General features: G+C 54.3%; 6 protein-coding genes across 6 annotated transcripts; 3 read left to right on the top strand and 3 right to left on the bottom strand.

Moving 5' to 3' along the window:
* Window positions 1-3257: 3257 nt before the first annotated feature.
* Window positions 3258-4664, bottom strand: J4E83_010711 (uncharacterized protein; the record flags this gene model as incomplete). Its single annotated transcript, XM_049337591.1, has 1 exon — window positions 3258-4664. The coding sequence occupies one exon, from the start codon at window positions 4662-4664 to the stop codon at window positions 3258-3260; it is 1407 nt and encodes a 468-aa protein (XP_049183277.1).
* A 2671-nt stretch (window positions 4665-7335) lies between these two features.
* Window positions 7336-8370, bottom strand: J4E83_010710 (uncharacterized protein; the record flags this gene model as incomplete). Its single annotated transcript, XM_049337590.1, has 1 exon — window positions 7336-8370. The coding sequence occupies one exon, from the start codon at window positions 8368-8370 to the stop codon at window positions 7336-7338; it is 1035 nt and encodes a 344-aa protein (XP_049183276.1).
* A 786-nt stretch (window positions 8371-9156) lies between these two features.
* J4E83_010709 (uncharacterized protein) lies at window positions 9157-9901 on the bottom strand (the record flags this gene model as incomplete). The annotated part of the gene is made up of 2 exons (XM_049337589.1): window positions 9157-9756; window positions 9824-9901. 2 exons carry the CDS (start codon window positions 9899-9901, stop codon window positions 9157-9159), a joined length of 678 nt encoding a protein of 225 aa, XP_049183275.1.
* Window positions 9902-10715: 814 nt separating this feature from the next.
* On the top strand, window positions 10716-11426 carry J4E83_010708 (uncharacterized protein; the record flags this gene model as incomplete). Its single annotated transcript, XM_049337588.1, has 1 exon — window positions 10716-11426. One exon carries the CDS (start codon window positions 10716-10718, stop codon window positions 11424-11426), a length of 711 nt encoding a protein of 236 aa, XP_049183274.1.
* A 1018-nt stretch (window positions 11427-12444) lies between these two features.
* Window positions 12445-12939, top strand: J4E83_010707 (uncharacterized protein; the record flags this gene model as incomplete). The annotated part of the gene is made up of 1 exon (XM_049337587.1): window positions 12445-12939. The coding sequence occupies one exon, from the start codon at window positions 12445-12447 to the stop codon at window positions 12937-12939; it is 495 nt and encodes a 164-aa protein (XP_049183273.1).
* Window positions 12940-13767: 828 nt separating this feature from the next.
* Window positions 13768-16058, top strand: J4E83_010706 (uncharacterized protein; the record flags this gene model as incomplete). The annotated part of the gene is made up of 2 exons (XM_049337586.1): window positions 13768-13776; window positions 13884-16058. 2 exons carry the CDS (start codon window positions 13768-13770, stop codon window positions 16056-16058), a joined length of 2184 nt encoding a protein of 727 aa, XP_049183272.1.
* Between the last annotated feature and the right edge of the window lie 1241 nt (window positions 16059-17299).

The following is a 17299-nucleotide window of genomic DNA, read 5'->3' as shown; positions in this document are numbered from 1 at the left end:
CCACATATACCCATTTTATCCCGGAGCGGACTGCATTTTTTATAACGACATTGCTTTTGTTTGCTGTTCAAACATTATGATTGCACATTCATCTGCTACCTGTCGTCTATCTCTCTATTTTTTTGTTCTGGCTTCGTTGCACGATACCTCATATCCCTATTTTGGCGTTACTTTTATATAGCGGGGCAAACTACCACACGGTTACGTTATCATCTTCCTTTGTTGCAGGCGGGGGGTTGGTGAGACGGCATGGCGCCGATATGGCGGAAAAGGTATGCGTAGTAGTCAGAGTAAGTGGGACTGGCTATATCAATACGAGCCGCTTTTTGATCGATTGTTGGATGTTTTGCTGTGATGAGGATGATGGCGAAATGCGTGGTGTTGGTGTTGTGGAGGGCGGGCTATTAGTGATGACCTTCCGGGCTCGGGACGAATCATAGGCGGCACACGTGATATGTGGCTTGCTTCAGGCAGCCAGCAGCGCACGGTTGGACGCCTATCCCGCTCCTACAACACCGGCCGCAACTCTTCACAGCCTGATCTTTCCGGTTGTCCTTTCTGTTCTTGCATCGTGTGAGCTTCTCCCGCAGCCTGTGTGTCACAGACTGCACTCAGCGAATCACGTCAACGGTATCGCAATTGTCCCGCGTGCGAAAGCGCATTTTCCATGGCCAGCGTGATCCAACCCAATTCCAGCTCCAAGTCGAAGGCGCGCTCGACTCTTTGCATCCTGGGTGTTACCGCCTCTGGCTCACCTGCGAAAGTCGAGAACGAGACAGCTTCTCCCGCGTCTTGCAACAACGCTACGTTACGATAAGAGCCCATTTGCTGAAAGATCAACAAACAAGAGATGCTTCCTAGGTCGTATTCTCTAATTGAATCTAGTGGGAATTTTGATTCAAGACCGTACTGTGGTAGAGCACCTACCCTCCCACGCCTTCATCAGCTCATTTCCAACTTCTGAGCCTAAGTTCAAGACCGAGTCGCTAGACTGTCACTGCTCTTCCTTCAGATTACAACAACGGACAGCGAAGCGATGTATCCAACTGGTCAAACCCATTTCGTGTATGAACCGTTGGTCAATCCAAATTCAGTGCGCTTGCTCAGGGTAATAGCGCCGGACGCCTTTGGTCAGGTCCTCGTTCAGTTGTGGGAAGACACAGAGGGTACAGCATACAGATGCCTTTCGTACACGTGGGGAGACCAATCTGAAACCTACCCAATTTGGGTAAATTACCAAGAGGGGCCCTGTCCAACTAGGATAAATAACCAAGAAATGCAAGTCGGAAAAAATCTTTATGACTTCCTGGAACTTGCGAGCCACGGCAGTTTCGGTGAGTACTTTTGGATCGACGCGCTTTGTATCAATCAGAGCGATAAGGTCGAGAAGAGTCTGCAGGTGCAGCGGATGGGAGATATCTACAAGAACGCGAAAGAGGTCCTCGTGTGGCTTGGTGATGGCAAAGAGAATCGTATCCGAGACCTTTTTTGGCAGATAGAGCGTGCAATTGCCGTCTCGGAGAAGACTCGCTATGTGAAGAGGAAAGGTCTCCTAGGTGTTGGGCCGACTGGTTTGAGAAGGTACGGTGACGTATGGGTTGCGCTGGACACGGCATCAGCTGTTGGCTCCAACGACGGGTGCTTCAAGGACAGGAATGATCTCTTCGATATCTGTACGACTGATTTGGCAAATCACCCTTACTGGAACCGCGCCTGGACTGTTCAGGAGCTATTGTCGGTCCGGAGTCCGCAACGCATCTTCGTTTGTAGCGTGGCAAAAACGCGCGCTTTGGAAGAGCTACTGCATTACTGTCAGGATGATCCACGGTTGAGGAGGATTCAGATGCTACTGAAAGGGACCTACTTCCGCCACGGTTCAGCAATACCCTTCTGGTTCATCTTTTACCAGCTTGGTCGCACGCTGGAATGCCGCGATCCTCGAGATCGCATCTACAGTCTACTGTCTGTGACAGGACAGGAGAGATTTACAGTCGATTATAGCGAGAGCACCTTTGGCTTATTCTTTAGGTCGGCCACCCGTTTTTCAGCGTGGGCCTGTCCTTATCTTCTGACGTTGTTGTGGCATGCGCTCGGAATCACGCGCGAGAGTGTGGAGGACGCTTTCAAGTTTAGCCATGGATTCCAAGTGTCGATTCCTATGCGCGCGACGAATTATGCTCGCGGACTGGATTTGCGAAAGATCCATGCCCGCGGACTGAATTTGCGGAAAAGATGTTGCCCGCGGGGCGGTTGCACCGATTGGCGTGCTACAATCGAGGGCTGTACATCTCGCGATATACTGCTTTGTCCGAGCACAAATGTTGGAGTACCGGGGAGGATCGGTGAAGAGATACCCGATCAAGAGAACATCCATGTTGTAGTACGACGTGTGTCGAAAAACGATATTTCCCTGTCACTCCATACCCATAGCTTTGGAGTGCTTCCCTACTCCAAGCAGATGGAGCTGTGGTTTGACAAGGATGGGATTGAGAGTAGGATAACCAATTGGAAAGACGCTAAACGGTGGGCTGGTCTATGTCGAAGCGACATTAAGTCCAACGACGATGGAAACAAGGACGACGGAATCATGGACTCGTGGAAGTTGAAACCACATTTCACCCTCAAGATGACTCATGATTACCCGATCGCATGCGTGGATTTCATGGAATCTCAAGGGAAAGAGGCTATTCGGAAGAGTCTCCAGAATCTTGAAACTGGTCTTAGGAAATATGGCGACGACAGGAGATATAGCGATAACAGCATCCGCGGGATGTTGTCGGCTACAGCGGACTTCGGCACAACCTCGTAGACTAGATAGTACATCCAGCATATATCACGCAACATGTGTGACGAGGCATTACGCGGATGGTGGGCTTAACTCCAGGCAAAGTCAATCTCTCTCGGTAGGCTTTGAACACATTAGCCGTTGCTCCGCTGCACACGACCGAACTCACGTGTCAGCCCAGATAGTGGCTTTGTAGTTGTACGCCTTAGGTAGCGAACGATAAAACTCAAACTCAGATGGGGACATGACTAGCAATGTTCACGGGTCGGAAGGAGTGAGAGTCGGCCCGCTATGCTTGAAGCACTTGTCCGCGGACATCGGCGCGGACCACAGCAGACATGATTGCCATACAGAGTTCATCTCAGGCGATCGATATCACATGCATTTGCGTGAGTTAACAAGAGGAAACGTTCTTATTCATGGTATCGTGCACTGTAAATAGAGATTATCCTAGCCACGCAGTCAAAGCAGTCTATATCGTCAGTTCCGCCAACTTGACATCCACCAACGACGTTTTCGAACCCGACGCACTATCAACCCTCGACGACTTCATCAGCGCAACCCCCATCAGCGCATCCTCCATGCCACCGAGCAAACTCGCAGCCTGCTCCTTATCCCAATAGCTCTCGTTGAAGCAGACGCTGAGGACGAGCTGGCCCTCCCAGATCCACGTGTGCACCATCATGCGCATCGTCAGGGTCTCGGCGCCCAGCCAGAAGTCTCTGACTTTGACGAGTCCGTCGCCGATGTTCTTGCTGACCTGCTCGTCTACTTCGCCCAGGAAAGCAAAGCGGGGTTGCGGTGATCCGTCTGCCTCGCACTTCTTGACGTACAGCGTCTCTTCGAGGCGCTGGTGGAAGAACGGCGACGACGGGAGGTATGGCGCGTAGCCGGCGGCGTAGACGGGTGCGAGTTGCGAGTAGTAAGAGTCGAAGTCGGTTTCCGGCGAGACGATGACTTCCGTGGTGATGACGCTGGTGTAGCTAGTGGGCGAGTTCTCTGGAGCTGCGCCTTCTGGGATCAGAGTGCGGAGGTTGGAGTGGAACGAGGCCATGAAGCTTCGCGCTTCTTTTGTTTGCGCGAGTTTGGCAACGGAGCTGATGAGGGCGGCGTGCAGAGCGACGTCGATGGCCAGAGCGCGCGTCTCGCAGCTGTCCATGACGGTCTTGGTGTCGCGCTTGGACAGCTTAACAAAGTGTCGTTGAGTGTAACCCGGTCTCTGCGATTTCATCGTAGGTGTCAGCTCCAGGGCGGGCTTGTGGGGCTCTAGTGCTGCGAGACGGCTCTCAGCTTGCGCTTCAATCTCTGGTGTCTTCTCGTGCCCGATTCCAAGCGTCAACTCCATGCTCGGCGTTAGGTTCTTGGCACACCCGCCAAAGACTAGGTTGGGGTTCATGTTGGCCAGAGACTCGACGAGGTGGTTGAGGCAGAAGATTGCGCCGCGGGCGTCGACGCGGTAGTGCGGCGACCAGATCATGACTTCGGATGTGTCGGGAAGGAAGTAGCACATCATCTGTTCGTTCCGTGGAATCCGTCCCAGCAGTTCATCAACAGTCTTGCCCTCGGCGACGGAGAAGGTCGCCGAAACCCACAAGGCGATGGAGGGCTCGTCTCCGACGCGGTAGATGTATCGACCGTTGTATGGGAATGCGGCAATCTCCGGGTGGTTGTAGCGGACTTGTTTCCAGGCCGTCCGCAGGTAGGCAGCAGGGTCTTTGATGTCCGGGTGGAATTCGAGTTTGGCAACGGCGTTCTTGGCCCAGTTGTCGCGGCCGATGGCGTTGGGGACGTTGCGGGTGAGTATGTTGATTCTCTCGAGGTAGGTTTGCGCGCGCTCCCATCGACCTGGTCGGGTCTCTTTCCAGGTAGCGTCCTCCATAATCGTTGAGTAGAATATATGTAGGAGTCGAGAGAGGACGAGTAGTAGTCACGACAAGACTTTGAGCCAAGAGAAGAGGTTGAGCCAAGAGAGGAGGAGATGTCGAGAGAAGAGTATGAGCCAAGAGAGGAGGAGACAAGAGATGATAAGAAGAAATAAGATGGGTCAAGAGTTGGAGGGACAAGTAAGTAGGCAACTGCAGCCGATATATCTTGCCGCTTCCTGGGGTACGGTCTCACATATATAGTTAAGTGGGCCGCCGTTACAACCGTGGAGTTCAAGCTGCGGATATCGAACGATTCCAGCGGCGTTACGTCGGTGTAGAGGTGCGGAAGCGCTAGTCCTGGCGAAGAGGTTCTTTCACCGTTGATACTACACACCAGAGTTCGGCTTGGGCGAAGACAACTTGGGAAGGGCCTTTTCCTGCAGCCACCAAATACACTTGGCCTGAGGCTTGAGCCTTCAGTGGAAGCAATATTCTACGCTTGTGTGCACGGGCGCACTTCGGGAATCGAGCGCTGCGTGTTCTGGACGAGTCTGGGTCGTGGTGTCGAGACATATAGCCAAGGATGCGGGTCGAGGCGAACGGCCCGCTGCAAGCTACGTCTAACCTTCCCATCGCGCATCGCCGTCGTCATCATTGCTTTTTTGTTCGTGTGGAGGTCTCTCAATTCATCGCTATATAGCAGGAATACTTTTGTTGATAATAGGACATGAGCCTGCATCGTGTATGTCGAGGGTTCACCGTAAGCCCGATCGTAGTTTCATACCTAGAGTGACCTAGACGTCGTTAGCGTATCTCTGTCAAACTTTGCTCACACTAATAAACCGGAATTTCTTCACGATCTGTGGAAATCGATTTTGTGCGACAGATCGTAGGCTGAAGAGGGTTTGTAAAGAAGGGTCGTGAAAGTAAGAGTATTAGCAGTACACCATCGGAGTACTATATCCGTGCGCGGAGTCGATTGAGCCGTAGTGCGTAACGCGTCTCTATGCTCTCGATGATTTGTAAGTATGTGGTAATGCTTTCAGTGAGCGCAATCCAGAGAGATACTCATGAAAGACATGGAGTAAAGTCGAGGTTTCGCAGCAAGGTGTTAACGATGACGGATAGAAAGAGTCGCAAGAGAAAGAAGAGTGTGGTCGTGTGTGGTACAGAATTAGGACATCAATAAGGTTCGACAGGCGCCAACACGGTGGTGAGGCGTGAGCATCGACGTCATAGCGTCGATGGGAACGGCTAGCGGCTCCTTGAAACACTGTCATTATCGATAGCGGCAACGCCGACGTGAGGACCAACAACCCAACGAGAACACCACCTACGTACATCGCACATCGCGACCCAACTAGACTGTTCCCTGCCGACAGAGAAATACTATACGAATGCGAAGTCAGCGACCGCGGTTATCCTGTGCGCGTCGCAACACCCCTCATACCCGCACTGACCCCAGGGACTGGACCACGGGCCCCCATACTTCACGGTCCAGTACTAGTCGCCATGGTCTCCGCAACAGTCTCTAATGGCCTCCACAACAAACCGTGATGGCCGGCAATGCCGAACTTTTTCTCCATCGGACATTCCAACAACAAGGATCTGAGAGAGGCCCAGCGCGCTGCCCAAGACACATCCGCAGGACACGTTGCTTCCAAGTCTCGTGCACTCACTCATGGTTCAAACCGAAAGAACTGAGCGCTCAACTCCTTATCCACTCTACATATCGGCTCCCAACGAAGCAGAGGTTCTAGGTACCAAACCTGCTCGCCGAGAGTCTTGAAACCGAGGCATCGCAAATGAGGGGACAATGTTCACCACATCACATGTCTGAGTTCCTACCATCGCCGATGCACATCTCCGTGCCCTCTCAATTACCGTGGCCTCATGCATCAACACCAACCGCCGCCTTCCGACTACGTTCCAGCGCATATGCTGACACACATCGACAACGGCATAGACGTGGATACGATTACATGGGTGTGCGCAATGCAAACTGCACCTGGATACTGATGTCACCCAGAGCATGGCGAACCGTTCTCCTTGGGCGCGATGTACCCCCGTATACCCCTACGAACTTTCCCAGAACGCGCGACCGAACATGCGCCACGGTGCACGGCAGGAAGACAACGTCACAATACAACTAGACAACACGTGTATGGAGACTGCATTCGGTCTCATACGGTGCTATGAGGGTATAGCGACCAGTAGAGGATGGCACAGTGATCTCGGTATAGAGTCTGGGACTGCACTCGTTAGATCGTTGCTGCCCACGTCGGCCTTGTCGCTATCGTTGAAGGTTATGCTCTCAATCTTCACGTTGTTGCGTAAGCAATGTGAACTGCAATGGTCGGCAGCTTACGTCGTATCGCGCATTCCCGTAGCGGGAGGTTCCGATCTTCACATTGTTGCAATTTCGACGCGACGGTCAACTTCAGCAGCCATGCCCGCCATCGCGTTCGCGTATCAAGGACCCCAGCTGACAGCAAGAAACTCGATCGGTCCTACACATACCTCCCGGTTGAAACTATCACGTAGGTATCGGCAAAGGATCAGAAGAGTTATGCACGATGTGTAATTCTAGGATACATTGTCGGGCTTATCCAACTACTGAACATCCTCGTGCTGCCTTGGAGAGTGATGAGAGCGGGTGCAGCGATATCCCCTTCGACAAAACACTTAACAGAGTGACTTGGCCATGTCAAACAAGCCCCGATCTCTAGCGCGCGCCACCGAGAACGTGATGTTCATCCCCTGCGATCGAAAGTGGTTCGCCATCATCTTCAGAATACCTTTGTGGGCGTCTGCGCGCGCTGCTGTGTACACGGTCTTGAGTTCGCGCTTCATCCCGACACTCAGAGCTCGCCGTATAGTGTCTTTCGCGGCCAATCTCTCGTACTCTGTGTAGTTACAGAATGGATCACCGAGCTTATATATTCGCTTATGAAGCGGCCCCAGTGGGTGGTTCAGGATTCGAATGCGAACCTCGCAAGTCTTCCTAAGCGCCATTCTTCTCAAAGTCTGTTTGACAAACTTGTGCAAGTGCTTGGTTTTGCACTTAATCTGCGCACTGGAAGCCCTCATATTCCCGTTTTGTACTTGCTGCGGTAGATACGTATCGTTGTACCAAGACGCAATCTTCAGGCTGACGTATTTGACCGCGGTACTGTGCTTTTGTGGCCCACCCAGGTACGTACGCAGTTGCTTGCCGGCGAGATGGAAGGTATCCGAGAGCGCGACATACACAGGGTCTATCTCAGCGCGCGTCGGGCCCAGAATGATTTTGGGCACAAGCTCATCGTTGACTTTCTGTAACGGCTTCTGTACCGCGGGATGCTTCACCTCTTCGTGTATGGTCTTGTTGAGTTGAAGGAGTGCGGTTGGCATCCGACATACTTCCCAGCTGCAGATGCCCGGCTCGGGGAAAACGGGATCGTAGACGATGGCTGATAGGTAATTGTAGAGTTGGCAGCGCAGTTCGGTTGGCAGGGCCATGAAGGGAGAGGACGCTGTGCCATCTGTCGTAGATGTGGATGATAGTGGGCTTTGGTAGAGTTGTCCTTCGGGCTTTCTCTTCTTGATGTTGTTGTTGGCGGGTGTCTCATTGCCGGCCGGCTTATTGAGAGGATGTGTGCGTGTAGAGACGCCGCCTGCCTTGACTTTCTTAGCAGGCTTTGCAGTCGTGATTGCTTTGCTCTTTCGCTTTAGAGGCATCGCAGTGGTATGGGGTTAGGCTTCTCGTGCGCCGTGTCGCTAGGTGTCGGTATCAGCTCAGCTTGAACCTAGAATGTTAAGTGTGTCAGCAAGGACGGGGACGAAAGAGGAAGACGCGGATATCATCTGGATTCTGAAAATTTGCTATTTCGTTTGTGTGGTTGAGCCGTTCCAAGTTGCTCGATGCTGACCAATGCAGCACCCACGATACATGGCTGTAGCCTGACGGTACCGCTCGTGAGCATAACTCGGCACCAATCAGCTGTGCGCAAGATGTCGAATATCAGTCTACCATGTAACAAGATCCACACAAAACCGACGTCGTTGCCAACACAAACCACTTCCCTGCCACCGGCATCCCTATACCCAAACCAGAATGGAAAGTCGAATCCCTCGACGGGGAATGCGAGTATAGGATTCGTGAGACAACTGGGTATCACGAAAGCGAATGAGGTGCTTATCATGTCGAAACGCATCACATGCGATGAACCTTTAGCAACGGGAGCGTAGCTGGCTGACATTATAGAGACGTGTATAGTGTAGACTGTATGAGGAATGTTCTCTGCGAACGTACTCCTGAATTCATCGAGTTGGCGTTGCAAGCATATACCGTTGTTTGTAACACCAACTGGATGAATTCAGAATTACGTTCGCAATGCTCGATCGGATGCCAGGAAGAAGTCCTGACTGGTATGATACATGAGCGCATCGCCGTCAAAGAAAATCTCATCGAGTTGAGGATGCCACACCACGAAGGATGCCTTTGAATCAAAAGCTCTGTAGTCCTTAATGCTTCTTCGCGTCCTTCTCTTTCTTCTTCTCCGCGATCAGCGCACTCAGCCTGAAGAACGACGTGAACCCTTCGACGAAACACGTGCCCACCCACTTCCACCATACCGCATCAAGAAACGTGCATCCGTGTTTCGCAAGCTTCCTCGCCATGATGATCGCTTCAACCATGTGAATAGGTACCATGATAGCCCAAACCGTGAAGCCGATTCGAGCGACGAAGTTCGCGAAGCCTGGCACAAGATACAACACGGTGTCGTAGAGAAGCGATCCAGGCTGCCAGTTTGCTGGCCGCGGCAGCAAGAGCAGGGCAAGCACGCATTGCGTAAAGTTCCACAGATGAGCAGGACGCATGTACGCAGGAACGAACTTTGTGATGGCGATGTCGCTTCGGCCCAGGGTCTGGAGAGCGTCTTTGTCCAGTTGAACAAGCCGCTCGCGAGCCTCGCGCATGGCCTTCATCGGTGGGTCGAAGGCGATGACAGCTTGTTGCCCACCGCAGCTCAAGACCATCTGGTTCAGATTAATGTCGACCATCTGCGCCGAGCGACTCTGCATCATGGATTTGGAAGCGTACGCTTCGGCATACCGGCGTATCTACGGTCAAGATTAGGACTGGAACTCGAATCCGACATCAATGGTGCTTGAAGTGGGTGGCGCGTACGGAGTCGTGGTGGTCTGCATTCATGTGCTTGATGATCCGCTGCTTTGCGGCTGCATCTGCAGCTTCTGGGGATGTCATGCTGAAATGGTAGTATGCTGGTGTCCAATTGACTGGTTGGCCTCTTTGAGCTCTGGAGTAGGTGCGTATGGAAATGCCGTCGTCACGATACCCGCCAGACCGGCGCAATTCGGGCCGGCCATCGGGGAAGATCTGGTGCGCCCCGCGATTGCGTCTTCCCAACGATCGTTAGCACAACGCTCATGATATCGAATTTATCGCGGGATTCTTTCGACGCTGCGCTACCTCAGATCTATTGTGCGCGCTATGAAGACGCGTCCCCATTTCTACGCCAACACTAAACGGTCTCCCGCACCCTGTGGGTAAACGTTCCGCCAGACCACTGATCGAGGCCTCGCCCGTGCCACAGCATGTCCCAAAACGTTGATGTCAAGCGCATTCAGCTGACGCGTTGCTCGATGCATCGCTGCTGGGCTTGGTGCGCGCGCCAATGACAAGCAAGCGAGACCAGAGGCACACGAGCTCGCAGCGCATCGGGTTGAGCGGAACAGCTAGACTGTCGCAAGCACGATTTCGGATCTAAAATAATCAGGTTGGCAGCGCGCAGGGATGGGGTCAAGTTTTGGGACGCTGGCGGTGGGGTGGATGTGGGTGCCACATGGTGCGTCAGACTGCATGACGGGTGGCTCGAGTGCGGCAGGGGTAGCAGGTACCTTGAAGCTTCAAACCGGTTCCTGTTCCCAGGCCGCTTTTCTCTTATTAACGAATTGCGCCGCGGCTCTGGACTTGCAACAATTTCCGAAGCACCTTCAGCTCATCACGCATCACCCGTCTAACTACTTCCCACCCACCCAAAGACCATCCAACCAGCACCATGGCGGACACAGTTGAAGAGACCAAGCAGTCTGTCTCCGGAGAGGGAAACGCGGATGCCAACGCCTCGGTAGGCGCAAAGGGCAGTGCGGAATCATCGAGTAAGAAAACCGAAAGGAAGACGCCGAAGAAGCTGGGCGGAAAGAAGCCTCAACAGCAGCCCACTCCTGACGCCACTCCTGCCCCCGAAAGCGATGGCGAAGGGAAAGCTGAGCAAGAGGACGCAGAATCCAAGAAGCAAACCAACGGCGGCGACGCTGACAACGAATCCGACGAACCCCAACAAGAAAAGTCAAAGTCGCAATCGAGACGCCGCCAGTCGCGTGGCCGTGGCCGACGGGGCGCAGACTCCGGTGCCGAGTCTGATGCGCGATCCGACGTGTCCCAATCTGGAGGCCGTCGCAACCGCCAGCGCCAAAAGAAGGGCGGCAAGGGCGGAGGTCCGCTAGACGACATCACCGAGAACGTCCCTGGAGGCGATGCCGTTGGTGGAGCCGGCGAAATGGTCCAGAACACTGCTGGTAACGCCGTCAACCAAGTTGGAGACACCGCTGGCAAGGCTCTCGGAGGACTCACTGGCGGCGGCGGCGGTGAAGAAGAGGGTGGAAAGGACGGAGGTGAGCAGCTGAGGCTGCGCCTGGAACTCAACCTCGACATTGAGATCCAGTTGAAGGCCAAGATCCACGGTGATCTCACGCTTGGATTGCTGTAAGTCAAGCCTGCAGTCATTTATCACCGAAGCCAAATGCTAACTTTGCGCAGTAACTAGAAGACGGCCGAGGATGAATGCACGAAACGCATCGATTGTTATATTGGGAGATCATAATGGCGTTTGGTTTGGAGTTTTGCATGTAGTGTTACGATACGTATTGCAGTATAATACGACACAATGAACAACTTGCACCACCATTTATTGCTGAATCATCGCGCTGGCATACTGATAGTGTCGGTATCTCTGTAATCTCATCCAACTTCGTCATGATCATCGCAGCGTCAGGGGATGTCTCTACTAGGCGTGTTATTACCAGGCCCTGTAATAATACCACAGTAACCGAGAGCGCATGCGACGTCAACTCATTGAGCATAAAGTAAAGTATCCGAGCCAGAGTCAGAACTTGACAACTATTATGCCCGGGATCGAGTATTGCACAGCCGTTGCCCGCGAGATCAACGGTCCGCGTTAAGCGATCGGCGGGCGGCCTAGCCACTCGCGTGGGCGCGAGACTGGTTGTGCTTCGCCATCGCTGCGCGCGTCGTCAGCATGTGTGCAAATGTCGGGCGACTTGCAAAGACGCGCGCAGATGCATCGTCTTGACATACGTCACGCAGCGGCTGTCAACCCGATTGGGACAGCCATGGCTGGTGTCGCTCGATGTGGGCCTGACGTCATCCGTAGCGAGCCTGAAACGGTGAGACGGTACGACGGATGAAAAGACAGGGGTGCGAGCTTGCGGCGGCGGCGTCCTTGCTTTGGGGGCTACAGAGGACCAGGCCGTTGCGAGTAATCTTGTTTTTGGAGTGGAGCTGCCCGTACCAGTCGTGGCGTGCGTAGGCGTGTGGTAGCTCCGCTTGCTGCTCGACCTTGCTGACTTCACATCTTGCTCGCATCCATCGCCGTTACCTCGACACCTCTGCGCAATTCTTCACCTCCATCCCGCAGACAGTCCCCATCCAGAACAGCCTCCTCCAACCGCCCGAGGCCTTGCATGATAGCAAGGATACCCGACGACATGGCCGACAAGGACTCCGACTATGAGAACCAGCCGCACGAGCGGTCGACGATGCAGCAGGAGAAGGCTGTGAACAAGGCAAAGCAGGACAAGCGCGAGGCGGGCCTGCAATCCGCCCGGTCGCGCTCCTCGTCGCGCCGCGCCCGCCGCAACCGCATCGAAGAAGACAAGAAGAACGGCAAATACATGCACACGACGTCGCTAGAAGCCCTCGAGGAAGCCGACGCAAACGGCGATCTCCAGAAGATGGGCATGTTCGAGCGTATCGGCCCGGACAGCACATCCATGGACGGGCCCGTCACATATGCCCGCGCCATGCGAGGCGAGATCCCCATGCGCGGCACCGACCCCAACCAGCCCTACCGCATGGAGCCGCAGCAAAAGGGCAGCGAGCTCAAGGACCAGGACGGCCTGAAGCTGACGCTCGAGGCGAATCTGGAGATTGAGATTGAACTCAAAGCGAGTATCCGCGGCGATTTGACTTTGAGCTTGTAGTAAGTCCACCCCTGCCTTCGCCCTTTCGCTTACATCGAGCCTATACATGACTGTACGCGCGAGCGAAAGCGACGGAGTGTCTCTGGAAGATGAGTATGGACGAGTGCTAATTGGCATCACGCAGCCAATAACACGAATATCGTTATCACTTCCTTCCAAAGACATCCTTCGCGTTCGCGTTCGCGCTCGCCGCGCAGTCTGGGCCTCGACCACCACCCCTCCTATCCTCCCCCCTCGTCTTTTCTTCTTCGCCAGCGTCCTGGCGAGACACGTAGTAACTGAACTTAACAGCGAATAGTGCTTGATGGATGTTGCATTCCCCCTCGTTCCACGACCGTCACGAACCCGCCCCGCAGCCGGCGCCGACCGCGAACAACGGGGCAGCGTTATATGGGGATACATGTTTGAGCGTTTAGGAGTTACACTGGTTGCTTTGTAGGGGCTCGGATAGCATGCGACAATAAAAGAATCGATAATGACCATCCATTTTGCTGGCGAGGCGGTCGCATTCCATGCTGTGCATACTTTGGTACCGAATGCAGGTTGCGCGGTGTCGCTCGGAGCAGCTTGTCAGCGCCCGCAGCCTGCAGATGCCCAGTGCCATCCGGCATATTGCGACAGACTGACATGCGCAGGGCAGACGCTCGAATGAATATCTTGAGACCGACAAACCTCCTGATAACCGGTAGATTTGCCATTGCGCCGGCCACGAAAGGGCTTCCTGGACCCTCGCAGCATACGTAAAACCGACCAGCGACCAGCGGGCAGAGCCAATAAGCCGCTGTGTCATGCCTCTCCACACCGAGATGTTTGGTAACGAGAGCCACAATGGCGAGGGTCTCGTACATGCGCTGCCCGCAATATTCTGCGACTGACAGCTTCACACCACATCTCATCTACGTACTGACAACTAAACCCCACCTCATACGACAAGCCTCCTCCAGCAAGCAATCCTGCGTATCAGCAACAAGCGTGCTCTCCCCCTTTCCGATACCGAGTTCGCCGACGACAAAATGGGTGCGTTCAGCGCCTTCGTCACCCGCAGAATGGATCCCGAGGCCGCAGAGAATAGCGGCTTGCGGAGATGGCGCAGACGTGCGAATACGGTCGCAGGAGGTAAGTTCGTTTCGTCTGGCAAGGCTTGGAAGGGCAGTGATGCTGACATGGCGTCGCGCAAAGGTCAGGACGGCCACGATGTCAGGGATTCTTGGGTCAAGCGCGCGGTGAAGGGTCTCTGGGGACGTGTCCATAAGAATGACGGTCGATCGAAAGATGCGGAGGCGACTGGGAATGCGTTGAGGCTCGAGTCGGACAACAATCTTTCTACGGGGGTGAGACCACAGCTGCTGATATCTGCTCCTATGGCTTCACCGATACCTGCACAGTATACGCAAGAACAACATCGTCTCGAGACTCAACCGTCCTCTCCCATAGCCGACCCGGTCTCCCCCTCAACGACCATTACCACCACCCACTTCGGAAGCCCACTGACACGCTTTCCTCGTCATACACATGCGCTAAGTCCCACGTCTGACTGGATCCCGGCTTCCACGAGTCCCCGCATCTCGGAGGTCTCTACCGCCGTCGAGTGGCCCTCGAGTTCTGATCGATTCGTTGACCCCTACAACGAGCTCATCAACGGCATCGAACGGTTTCAATTCGCTCTTCTTGTGGACTCCAGCACCATTAACAACATTTGCGGCGACGTACGAGATGTACTTGAGATAACTAGCAATAATTTGCTGACCGTCGGATGCGACCTACAAAGGCTGCTAGCCATCTGGCGCAAGATCACCGGCAACGCAGCGAACGTTGCGGCGCTTGAGTCGCTGCAACCATGGGCACTTGTAAGCAAGAAGCACGTCGCGAAAGCCTGCGTAGACATGAAGAAAGGACTTCAGTCCTATCGCGAATGGTCGGACATCGTGGCTCGCAACAAGAGGATAGCCCAATCTCAGAACGCGATCAGTCATGAATGGTGCGCAGCCTTGAACAACAAGATGAAAGCGCTCGACGTGCTCGAAGCGCTGGACTTTGACGATGTTGCTGCTCAGGTGGAGCTTGTCATGGGAAAGTGTCTCGGCGTTGAGGAGGAAGTCGCGACTCCAGGTGGACCAGCTGCACCTGCCAGCATGACTAACATGTCGCCGCCTAGCGCCGTCTCCAGATGTTGCCGCACTTCGCCTTCACTGAGCAAGCGCCTGTTCACCTCACTGTCGCGACCGCGATGTGGTTCGACCACATCGCAAGCAAGCCCACGGGCCTCGCAACCAACATCGCGATACTCGCAGTTATGCCAGTCGCCTACACCTACGCCATCACCCTCACCAGCCTCGGTGCAATACGGGAGCCAGCCAACTCCGGCCGTTGGAAGCGCCTCCGGTCATGTTCAGCCTGCAACAGCCAGCTTGAGGTCGACTGTGTCTACCACAAATGCGCCCAGCTATGCCCGGCCGACGAAAGCAAGCCTGGGATGGTGCCAAGCGACAGCCAGCAACAGCAAGACTGCATCCGGAGTCGCGTCAGCATCTCAGTCGCACCGTCCGGTTTCCGCAACCCACGGTCTCCGGGCGACTCGGATACAACTCCAGGGAACCCCAAACGACGAGCACAGGGGCCCCTCACCTGATCTCGAACACGCTCCGCCCGTCCCACCCAAGTCCATCAAGAGACTGATACCCAGGGCGTCCTCCCCGTTGCCCGCTCACCTACGCTCGGACTCAGCCCTCTCTCTATCGCTGAATGACGTGGCCACTACCCGGCGTAGTACCTGCTCTTCAATCTATACTAACAGCAAACTTCCCGTAAAGACCAATGGCACGAGCAATCCGGGGTTCCTTAGAACTGCTATAGCTGATGCGCAGACCGAGCATGACGCGAACACGCCCCGCGTACCTACACCGCGACCTATGCGCGACAAGCTCGCCGTCGGCGTCGATCACGGTCGGGATCCCAGCCCCAACACGCATGATATTGCGGTCAGAATGGATGAGATACGCGCGAGGATGAGCCGGATGACGGCGGACATGAAGGCAAGGAAGGTGGAAAGAGAGAAGAACCTCTCGACACAAGATGGACCGACGGAAGCTAGAGATGATGCGCACGCCCAGGAAGGCTAATGAGGATAGAGATACACCAGACACCAGACGTCATTATGGGCAGCGAACACCAATGAAGTGAACGTCTCCGCGCCTACCAATCTCGCATCCCATTCACCGATCGCGCCCCGGCGTCCTCGCAATCAAACCCGAATGTGCAAACATCATACCAATTTCGCCTATATCAAGTGTTAAGCTTGGAGGACGCCAGAAGGTGCGATGTCTTAGAGTCGCCAAATCGCACGGCAGCTACGTTGGCCTTGGCTTACACAAGAGCCTTCCATGCGTTGTGAAAGGATGCTAATCATCTTCATCCATGCAGCCAGCATTCACGCGCTTCTCATTCGACGGACTTCGCATGGCTGGATAGCTCTTTTCTACATCGTCTTCACAAGCGTCTCGATCTCACGGCCCGATCCTCTGCTGCACCTCGTCGCACCGGACCCAATATGGTGGCGCATCCGCGGTGACCTATAAGAGCGTAATTTTAGGCTGCTGTACCCATAATGTGACTTTACTTTCCAGTCATACTGGACCCGACATGGCTGACCCTGCCCGACCACCTGTCCGCCACGCGCTTCGACCCTCACGGCTGGGTCGCCGAAGAAATGGCTTTCCCGAGATGATCTGCAACAACCGCCTCATCGCAGTCATGATCCACCTAGCAAAGCCCCGAATCACTGGATATGCGGAAAGCAGTGGTATTGACATATTAGAGGCGCAGGTGTCGACTCGAGCACGCACGCACGCTGCAGCAACTCAAAGAATCACTACCGCATTACTATTCGCGTCAACTGGCGTGATGTTATGTTGCCCAGAATATACGAGACTATGCCAAGACGTTCGTGTCACTCCTCGTGAACAGCAGCATCTACACTGACCGCTACTCGTAAAGCAATCCGTGTCCCCGCTCCACGTCTGCTTGTCCAAAGACCCATTCGAGGTGCGACGGCAACTGAACGGCCACACCGCTGACGAATGCTCGCTTGGCAAGTATGCAGGGTTCCTAGCACAATATGCAGCTCAGTTCCGATATCACCGATAATACGCTTCAAGGCGCGCGGCATCGGTACAAACCTCCAGGAGTTCACAAGCACTCAGCGAGACCTTACAACCCTTCGAGCTCGACATATGAGTTGACTAGAGCATCCGAAAGCAACCTGGCATTCTTCCAGGAAAACCGACCCTCAACATGCCTCTCCAGAAGCCTCATCCTGAGGTTCAATCGCTCAAAGTTCAGCATCGAACCAGCCTACAACAGT

The sequence above is a fragment of the Alternaria metachromatica genome (genome assembly GCF_023757995.1).
Source record: "Alternaria metachromatica strain BMP 0045 chromosome Unknown scaffold_50, whole genome shotgun sequence".
Taxonomy (NCBI): domain Eukaryota; kingdom Fungi; phylum Ascomycota; class Dothideomycetes; order Pleosporales; family Pleosporaceae; genus Alternaria; species Alternaria metachromatica.
The sequence above is the reverse complement of the archived record's forward strand: the minus strand, read 5'-3'. Positions and strand labels throughout refer to the sequence as shown.